The 10,368-nt window shown below is 38.2% G+C and overlaps 1 protein-coding gene across 1 annotated transcript in view; it reads right to left on the bottom strand.

Annotated features, from left to right (window-relative positions):
• Positions 1-311: 311 nt before the first annotated feature.
• The window catches only part of LOC107729792 (acetoacetyl-CoA synthetase-like), a 34,867-nt gene continuing 24,810 nt past the window's right edge, over positions 312-10,368 (bottom strand). The window contains exons 11-16 of the mRNA XM_016540494.1: positions 5,249-5,457; positions 4,524-4,649; positions 3,945-4,014; positions 3,838-3,842; positions 2,925-3,127; positions 312-2,821 (exon numbers count right to left, since the gene is read on the bottom strand). Of these exons, the coding sequence (XP_016395980.1) occupies positions 2,684-2,821; positions 2,925-3,127; positions 3,838-3,842; positions 3,945-4,014; positions 4,524-4,649; positions 5,249-5,457 (751 nt within the window). The 3' untranslated portion in view covers positions 312-2,683. The remainder of the gene's footprint in view (positions 2,822-2,924; positions 3,128-3,837; positions 3,843-3,944; positions 4,015-4,523; positions 4,650-5,248; positions 5,458-10,368) is intronic.

Here is a 10,368-nt window from a genome sequence, read left to right as displayed (position 1 = left end):
ACATTATTAATCAATATTATCCACAATATTTGGATGGATGGATGGATGGATGGAGTGCTGAGTTACCTCTCAAAATGGCCAAATATCAGCTGATTAATCATCCTGCTTGATATCCAAATAATTAAAACAAGCATTAAACTAATACTGCAAATTCATGCAGGATAAAAAAAAAAACACGGCAGGCCAGAATTATTTTTTAGTTCTTTAATTAGGAGTACAATAAGCATCTTTATACATGAAATACATGTATGCTCCTAGTGGACATAACTGAAGCGGTCCAATGATATACAGCATATGGGCATAATATATTCATAAATATATTCTCAACTATATTAGTAATCATTATTCACATTCTGCGATGTACAATGATGTTATTTCAAAGCAGGAATACTTAATTAGCCACCAAGAAGAAAGCACCTTTCATTTACTAGTAGTACACCAAATGCATTTCATGTAATACAATAATAAGGACAATTATTTCCAGTATTTCCATTTCCATGTATCAAAAAGAAGCAGAAAAAAAGGTAATAAAATGGAATAGATCTCCATGAAATGTTCATGATATTGCTAAATGTGGAAAAATTAAATAAATGTTGGGGGACAAATATGTTTGCAACAAGTCATAGGTTACAGCGAAATCCACAGTGACTATCAATAAATAAGGATTTGGTAGCTTTCCTTATGTCCACAGTCCCAGACCAGGCAAGTCCTGTCAGCAAAACTGAGCAGATATGGGGCATATGGTGACACAAGGGTGGCCATGAGGTGAAACAGACCCGTTCCTGCTTGTCTGAAGCGGAAATAAGGACTGATTTAATTCAGGCGATCTGCACAACTGCTTGCCATCTGCACCTCTATTCTGAACCATTTCCATTTGAAAGAAATGAGCTTTTTAAAGGGCCAGTCCACCCTTTTGAGTTTCATTATGCCTAACCTTTATCGTGTATATAAAAAAAATTATTTTTTTTAGATCTGTAGCGTGTAGTTTCTTTTAGGAAACCAAGTAAGGAGTCCTCACTGAGGTCAAATGGATTTACTCACAGGTTAAAAATTCATTTTCCAACGTGTAACAAACCCAGATTACATTACCTGAACCAAACAGACCCATGCACAAAACCCAAACTTATCCCAAAAATATGACCCATTAAAACTTGAAATGTACATCAATACTAGCCTGTGAGGCTTCTCTGTTGTAAACAACTGCTGAAATAACATTACTAGCGCAAAATTATTTTAAAAGGATTAAAACGCAGCACATTTTCAAGCTTTTGATGCGAGCAGCTACAGCATATCCTCTCTCAGTGTCACAAAAAAAGCATTTTCTGGATGGTGGTTTGCTGTTGATAAATGTTTCTGTGATATGCGACAAAGCGAGTGTAAATGCATCATCAGTACACGTCAAAGAGCTTGAATCCGATCCAACATAAATCAATATTTTCTAGTTTTCGTTGTGGTTTTAGATACATTTCGACTGCCCAGAATTCTTCCCTTTACTCCTAATGCAAACATTATATAATCTAATATAATCTGGATATCATGTCTTGCTGACTTCCAAAACCTCAAACAACAAACAAACAAAGCAGCTTTTTTCATATGTGTGCAGTGTTCCGATGATGGGAAATATGAAAAAAGTAAGCCAGTGTATTTGGGGACTGCAAAGATAAAGCTGTATACCAAAGAATGGCTCAAAGAAATAAGATGAGCTTCAGTTGTTGATGAAAACTTGATATAAGGCGCACCGAAAGAGACAGAGAAAGAGGGGAAGCTAGTGTAGCACGCAACATGCAGCTGCATATATGGAATCAAATATATACAGTATATATGTAAAAATATATGGAAATCTTTTTGGCCAGTGAGCTACATCAGCTTCAGTTCAAATCCACACTCAGTAGACAACAGAGAGTAGTTCTGGACACTATAATATACTCTACAAATACAGCAGATGTGATGAATCGCCATTTACTCATAGGATATTGTTAAAAATATAAATATATTCATGTTTCCAGACAGGAAGTCAGGCTTTAGGGGAAAATTTGACACAAGTTGCATTGATTTTATTACGGCAACAGGTCGTAATCTGGAAACTGGAAACTTAGCAGTTGGTTTGACCCAAAAAGTCAGTATTACTAGAGAAATGGCTCCCAACTTTACCACAAGAAAAATAACCTTAAATCCACAATGTTCAGTAACAAATCTGTGTATTTGATTCCTGAAGATTTATGAGAATAAAGTGTCATTTTAGAGCTTCAAAAGATTCACGGACAGATTTTCCTAAACCTTCATTAAGATTAAAGTGACATTGTATCAAAAAATGAGAGGGAGGATATGGGACTGACATGGTAGATAAAGACAAATAATTTGTGAATTACTTGGGAGTTCAGTATGTCTCTTGGAAATATAACGCTTGGTGGACGCAATAACAGAAGCAGATAAGATCCTTTGAGATCCAAGAGGAACCAGTTACACTTTTGAGGAAGTGCTACATGTACAGACTCCATCAGTTCCAAAAGGTAGCCGAGTGTGCCACAACAGGCAGAGAAAACTAAGAACTTTGATGTTTGAAAGCTCTAGAAATTCCTCCAGATGGTCCAAAGCTCCAACAGGTGTCCAGAGAATCTGAACCCTTCGAAGGCACCCAGAAACGTAGGACTTTCCGGAGTTCAGATGTACCTCACGCAAGCGCTCAGAAGTTCTGGAGTTCAGGTAGGTTCTTGTAGAGGTCCAAGGAGTCTGGGTTTGAGAAGGCCCCTCGCTGAGTGACGTCCTTACCTGCGATCACCTGCTTTACTGCGACTTCGACCTTCTTTCCGCTGATAGTGTACTGCAGGCAGAGGAAATGAGAAGTCAATCAGGTGGAAAAGTACAGAAAATACAGCAAGTGAAGGAATTGCTACATAAAGAACGAACGTGGAAATTGAGCTCACCGGGATGTCTTTGGTCTCCAGTATCAAGGCTGGTACGTGTCGTGCAGAGAGAGCTACTCTGATAGCGCTGCGGATCTTCCCCACTAGCTCTTGACTGAAGCTCTTATTGGGTCCCATCTTCAGGAACAGAATCACCCTCTCCTCTCCATCACTGTTGTACTGAGGGACACAAAGGCTGTCGGAAACTTCCTCAAAGGCTTCCACTGGTTAAACAGAGGGCAAAACAACGGTCTTAAATGCTGTCTTGCTATTATGTTAGCACATTCTAAATAATTATCGGCATTTGTAATTATTTAGATACAATTCTATACAACTTTTGTTTAAATTAAGTCACTAAAAATAAAATTGATGGCATGACCTTAAAAAAAAAAACGTACAGTATGGAACATTATTAATTTTTGTTTCTTTTAGTTTTTCAAAAGATGAGATTACACTTCATGGTGTTATTAAACTATAATGTTTTTAAATACTAACTTTAAGTGAGCTTTAAATGAGAGCAAAGGTAATCTAAACATAAAAATAGGTGGAATAAACATACACAATTACATTTTTTAAATCAGCTGATATGCATCCGATATTGACCGATATCAATCATAGTTTCCACAAAAAATATTAACCAGTTTTCAAACCATTTCTTGAGCACCAAAATCAGCACTTTAGAATGATTTCTGAAGCATCATGTGATACTCAAGACTGGAGTAATGGCTTAGCATTACAGGAGTATATTTATTTTAAAATATCTCACACACACAAACAAGCACAACGAAATCACTTCACACTATTAAGCGGCTGTGTTATGAACATGCAAAACTCTATCGCACGCGTGCTACAGTGGTAAATTTATTCATCGCACAGACCAGGTTTTTCGTAGCACGTGCGACATATATGTCGCACTGTACAGCCCTGTTTATACCAATACTAATCTCACAGTATCATCATACAATAACAGCAAGATTATAAGCATCTAAGCATAAACTAGAGAAGATGATCAAACAAAGCAGAACAAAAAGCGAGACTTACCTTCTCCCCAGCATGACGACTCCTCCCGTTTTTGGATTTATCTTACAGTAATCACCGTGGGCCCAGAGTCCTGAATGAGGAGATACACACAGATATATGGATTGGACAAATAGTTATAGAAAGAAGCAGAGGACGCTAATGAGGCTGAACTGTCCCGATTGGCCTTTTCCTGCTTCTCCAAACTGACAGCAGTGAGGCTTCAAGGAGATTTTTCTTGTGCTAACAAAAGCTGGCAGGTTCTTTTTTTTCCTTTTCACCCTCAGAAATCATTTAATCAATACGGCGGAAAAGCTGCAGCCTCTTCTGAACACACTGAAGTGGCATGTTTGTTTTCCAAATCAAAGTGAGGAATCGTTTGCTTTCTAAATCGGATAGAAAACACACTTCACTGTGAGCACTTCACAGTATAAGAGCTTTGAAGGAAGGAAGTACAGTGCATCTGTGAGCCTCTATAGGCAAATGTGAGTATAGGCAATGAGTCTGAAGCAATGCATTTTGGAATGATGCCTATAATGCCTTAAATGCTGCCCGTCTAGAGTGAGACAAAGAGATCTAGGGTGATGTCATGTGAAGGGTTACCTGGGAAGGTAGAAAAGTAGGCTTTGTGGTATTTGCTGCCGTTCTCGTCGTTCCAGAAATGAGTGGGCTGGCACGGGATGGGCTTCAAACACACCAGCTCCCCGCTCTCACCCCAAACAGGCTTACCTGAAATACACACCAAACACAACAGGTTTATTGAAGCAATAAATAGTTAAATTGAAGCAAAAAAAAAAAGAAGTTACATTTGTTAATTCATCATTATTCTGCCAGGTAAATTAGGTTCTCAGCATTATTGTAGGTGATATTGTTAATATATAAGCTTTAAATAATATATATTATTTATATAATAAATCTACACTAGAGATACTTTTTTATTCTACGCTTTTCTATTTAATAAATATATTTTAAAATGTAATTTATTCCTGTGATGGCAAAGCTAAGTTTTCAGCAGCCATTCAGTCTTCAGTGTCACATGATCTTTCAGAAATCATTCCAATATTCTGATTTAGAGGAACATTTCATATTATTTCCAATGTTGAAAACATCATGCTGATTACTATTTTTGCACAAACAATGATATTTTTTTTTTTTTCAGGATTCTTTGACGATATATATACATTTTAACTACTTCATATGTGAATCTAATCAAACCAGATTTCACATCCAAAACTATTAATTTTATATTAAAAACAGTAGAATGAAATAAAAGACGACCTCCATTGTCTTGACCATAAAATCAGAGATAAACATGAGCTATATCTCACCTTCACAGTTCCAGGACTCCACGGCCATGCCCAGATTTCGGGCCTGAATTTCCCCTCTGTAAACGGGCACCGCCATGTTCTGACCCATGAAGCATGAAATGATGTCTGTGCCACCTGAGGGAATATTAAAGATGTTAATATACAGTTGATCAAAATCTTCAAGGCACGAACATCTCACAGGTTTGTGGAGAAATTCAATATCAGACATCCTTCATGTTTCAAAATATCTTCACAACAGATAAAAAGCTCTAGAAATTTAGTTTACTTTTTGGGAACTGATGGGCTGTTTTCATTAATGCAAACTTGTTGGCATAATTTGCTGATAGCTTTGTTCTCCTGTCTCCATTTATATGGATCACAGTTTCTATACCACAGCTCTTCTCTATTGATTTGTTTACGAGACACAATAAAAGCAAAAGGAAGCTGAACAAAGGTGCTCAAATATCGATTTGGCCCAACAAACTCAGGCCGTTCTTCGGGAATGAAACTGGTTCACACGATACTTCTCTACAAATAAAATGCTGGTTTTGTAACCTCAGCACGTGTCAAACAATTTTTTTGATGGTGGTCACCGGGACAAGACCACAGGCACCAGTTGAGTCCTCTGCACAATGTGATGACGTCATTACCTCTTCCTCTACATAGAGTACCTTTGCAGGAACCTGACATGCGTCAAAACTTGAACTTTCCTTGCTCTGTCACATCCTTGTCGATAACAAGAACAGGTATTTTTGGTGGAACAGAATAGAATTTTGATTTTTTTCCAAGTTTCTTGAGACTGATCAAGGTTCATAGGTGGCTCAGGTTGGAGCAATAGCTTTTGAGGAAGGTTATGCTGAATTATATTCTCCATATATCTTGCTTGTAGAGACATGCATATTTCTTATGAATATTCCTGGTTTGACTTTTGTTTCATTATGCATTATGGAATGTTTGACAATTCCAAACCACTTTTCTATGTAACAGTTGGTATCTCTTGTTTTTGGTAATTTCTTTGTTGTCACCAAGTACTGTTCATGAGATTCATATCTACTCAGGTCTCCCAACAGCAAGTCACTCCAAAGAGGAAAAATGACACAGTAGGTATATCGAAGAGGACAGTGAGGATGCCTTGACAAAAGTATAGATTGTCCTCTTTTGCCAACCATGTCTCATCACCTGCCACTAGTTCCTTCAGTTGAGTCCTCTGCACAATGTGACTTTGCTGCAGCCTGGAACTGAACTGCTGGTTTCGTCTGGTCAGAGGAGAACTGGCCCCACCGACTGAGCCTGGTTTTCTCCCAAGGTTTTTTTCTCCATTCTGTCACTGATGGGAGTTTTGGTTCCTTGCCGCTGTCGCCTCTGGCTTGCTTAGTTGGGGACACTTCATTTCCAGCGATATCGTCGACTTGATTGCACAGATACTATTTAAACTGAACTGAGCTGGATGATGACATCGCTGAATTCAATGATGAACTGTCTTTAACTGAAAATTTAGTGTTTACTATTATAATTTTGCATTATTGACACAATATTTTCCTAATTAATGCTGTACAGTTGCTTTGACACAATCTGTATTGTTAAAAGCGCTATATAAATAAAGGTGACTTGACTTGACTTGGAGAAAAAGCCAAAAACACAATAAAAGCAGCGACATTACTAAATTTAAAAAACTACATTTACATTCTAAGTGCAAGATTTTAAGTGCAAGATTCTCCAGCAGCTGACCTGAAAGAGGGAACTAACTGAAGGCAATAACAGTTTACACTGACACACAATATAGCGCCCCCTGTGGCAATGATGAGAAATGCAATGGGTACTTGTGTTATGAATTGCATCGACAGATTTTGAATCTCAACAATACACAAACTTATGCTTATGCAGCTAGAAGTATGCAAGCTATTGTACTTCAACAGAGTAAGTTTAGGCCTATATTTAATGAGTCACCCAGTATAAAGACTGAACCTACAACATGTGTGAGCAGCTTGGATGCTCAGTCATTATAATGCCAGCACAGAGAAGGGTGGAGAGAGAGAGACGTGGGGGGGGGGAGATAAGAGACCGATATTTTATATTGCAACCCAAAAGAAAAAAGCAAAACAATCAATATTTCAAAATAATGAGGTTTTGTGGAGAAAAACATGGAGAGGTGGTGTCGGATAGAGTAAAAATAGGTCTCAGTAATTGACAAATGTAATGGCTGTAAAGTCGGATTATAAAAGAGACTAAATAAAAAAGGCAAAAGAGAAAAAGACTGCTGGGATAACAGATATATGTGTGTTTATGTGTGTATGTGACAGATGGTAGATGATATTGGGGGGTCTATTGGATTCAGGTGATTCTGGGTGGCTGAAAGTGTTAAAGTCTCCTGCCAGCTGGCCCTCTGCGCTCAGAAGTCTGGCTGGCACAGAAGCAGGAGCGGCGGGAAACAAGCCCTGTCACATATGCTCTGCTTGACATTAGGGTCAAGGTCAAATCTGCCTCGGGTTGGCAGAGGTCACGTATCTGAGGGGAGGCGTGCGCAGCGCTGATCCCGGACAAAGCGGGTTCTCAGTATCTCATAGGGCCAACAGGCTATCTGAGCTCAGAGCTGAAGACAAGCATCGCGTATCTGCGCTTCTGTTTTCCAGCACACATCTTTAGGTAGCCTGACATTTCAAAAACCTCTGGAGTCAAGAAACGTCAGTCAAAGCCTTTTTCTGAAAAGTTATGAGGCTCATGTGCTCTGCAAAAGTGCCAGAATTCAATGAGATTGCTGTCATGGTATCAAATGTGAGCCAAATGGCAAATCAAAAAGCCTTCACGGCAGACATATGCAAAAACGTCTTCCGAACGCATCAAAATCTGTCACTCATTTAAGACAATTAGATTAAATTGTCGACTTTAGACTCACATTACGATAATTTTTTAACAAAATTCTAAAAGCTTACTCTTCCAAACAACTACCATGCTAAATCATAATAACCATATTAAGCATAACCACATGAAACATATTTTGAGTATAAGGTTTTGTAATGAATCTTTGCAAATCGCCTTTCCTAATAATGTGCTAATTAGCAAGTTTCACGATGAATGCGGCTAAAGTAAACAGTCCCTCAAAGAGCGGCTCGGAAGAGAGGGGCGTGGTCAGCAGAGCTCATTAACATTTAAAGGAAAATGCTGCAAAACGTCTTGCTCTGAAAAGAGCTGTTTTCGACAGGGTAAAAAAAAACTGTTTTTTACACTACCATTGAGAAATTTTAACCAAACTATGTTACAGACTTTTCATTAAGACCCTAAAGAATCATATCAACTTGTGGAAAATGCGCCTCCGATGACCCCTTTAATACAGTTATTGTTACTACTGTAAAGTCATAATAAATTCCAATAATATTCCATATAGTATAATATAAATGAGAACTTCTGTTCTGTGAAGAGATTATAAAGCCATGCTTTATCATAAATAAAACATGTCTACTGACCAAACAGCATCAAGAATCGGAAATATTTTTTTTATGAAATATAAAATAACAAATCAGCAAAGACTAAAACAATTCATAGCTGCAAGTTCTGTATGGTGAAACAGTCATAGCCATGCTTTATTCTAAATACAACATGACAACTGACTCAACAGCTATCCGTTTTATATATAATAAAATAGCAAAGACTGAAAATATCACAGCTGGAACTTCCTTGTTTTCTTTGCAATAGTTCAGGAAGGAATGTGCAGTGCGCACATAAGAAGTCAAATAACAAACCGCTCAGAAAGGTTCAATCTGAATAACATGACTCTAGCAGGCTGCCGCTGACCTGCCATGAGAGCAAAGCTCATCTGGTGAAACCGCAGGGAGAAACTGGGCACAGGTGGTGTGTGAGAGAGACGTGCTGCGAGACCCCGGTCACAAACACACACACATGCACACAAAATCAGCAGTCCACCACAGCTGTTAACGCTGATGCTAATTTGTTTCCGCAGGACCCTGCAGGCATGTGATCACACTGCGACATTTGTGTCCTCATAAACCATATATACCAGAACACACACACACACACACACAGTACTATCATAGTAGAATAAAGAATGAAAAAGAAAGAGAGAGAGAGAAAACAGAACTACTAAATTTGTCAATTATCTATTAATTAAACCATTTAAAGTAAGACAAATCCTCCCCAAATACAGATTAAGTAACCATAATTTAGAAATAGAGAGAAGAAGACATCAGAGCAAGAGCACATGATCTGTAGACACTGTGATCTACAGCAAATAGAGGAGAAACACTTCCTGCTGATTTGTCCTAAATATCACAATGTGAGGGAAACATTTCCCCCCAGATTTGAAGCACTGATTCCATCATTTACTGAACTTAGCGATACTGAGAAAATGCCCTTTATACTTGGAGAAGTTGACAACACCGCTGTCATTAAAAATTTGTGTTAGCCATTCACGTTAGGTGTTAAAACAGGTTAACTCTAAACTGACACACTTTATCCCCCGGTTATCAGAGTCAGTGCCACACCCCACAGGCTAACAGGTGTCGCTCTGAAATGTCAAGCAGCCAAAGGGAGCAGCAGAGGGCCAGGAAGCACGTCTCTGACCCCCAACACATGATCCACTGAACCACACACACATGCAAAACAAATAAATCCCTCCTCCATAAAAAACTCCTCCAATACCTCAAGCACAGCAAGAGCTTCATCTTTAAAGACCACATGAATTGGCATTCACAAAGCACTGAATATGACTGATATCCACACAGCATAGAAAAATAAAATACTATGGAAGTCAATGGCTACCAGCAACTGTTTGTTTAGCTGCATTCTTCAAAATGTCTTCTTTTGTATTCAGCAAACACATACAGGTTTGGAACAAATTGAAGATGAAATTTTTATTTTTGGGCGAACTATCACTTTAATTCAATATGACTTAACATTAATTTAATTTAATTTATACAGAATAAGTTACATCCAAGGTGTCAGGGTTTGGCTGGTTAGCATTGGTACAACAACATTTTTTTTTCCATTGATGGACATTCTTATATATCTGCATATCCTGACCAAACAGGGTTGATTTTCATTTCAAGTTGTTTTTTAATCCTTGCATGGGAAACCACAGGTGCTCATAAAAGTGTCTCCTCATCAGAGGAGTTTCTGCAGTAACTCTT

This window comes from Sinocyclocheilus rhinocerous, unplaced genomic scaffold (genome assembly GCF_001515625.1).
Source record: "Sinocyclocheilus rhinocerous isolate Xijiao unplaced genomic scaffold, SAMN03320098_v1.1 scaffold8758, whole genome shotgun sequence".
In the NCBI taxonomy this organism is placed as follows: Eukaryota; Metazoa; Chordata; class Actinopteri; order Cypriniformes; family Cyprinidae; genus Sinocyclocheilus; species Sinocyclocheilus rhinocerous.
This window is presented reverse-complemented; position numbering and strand designations above follow the sequence as displayed.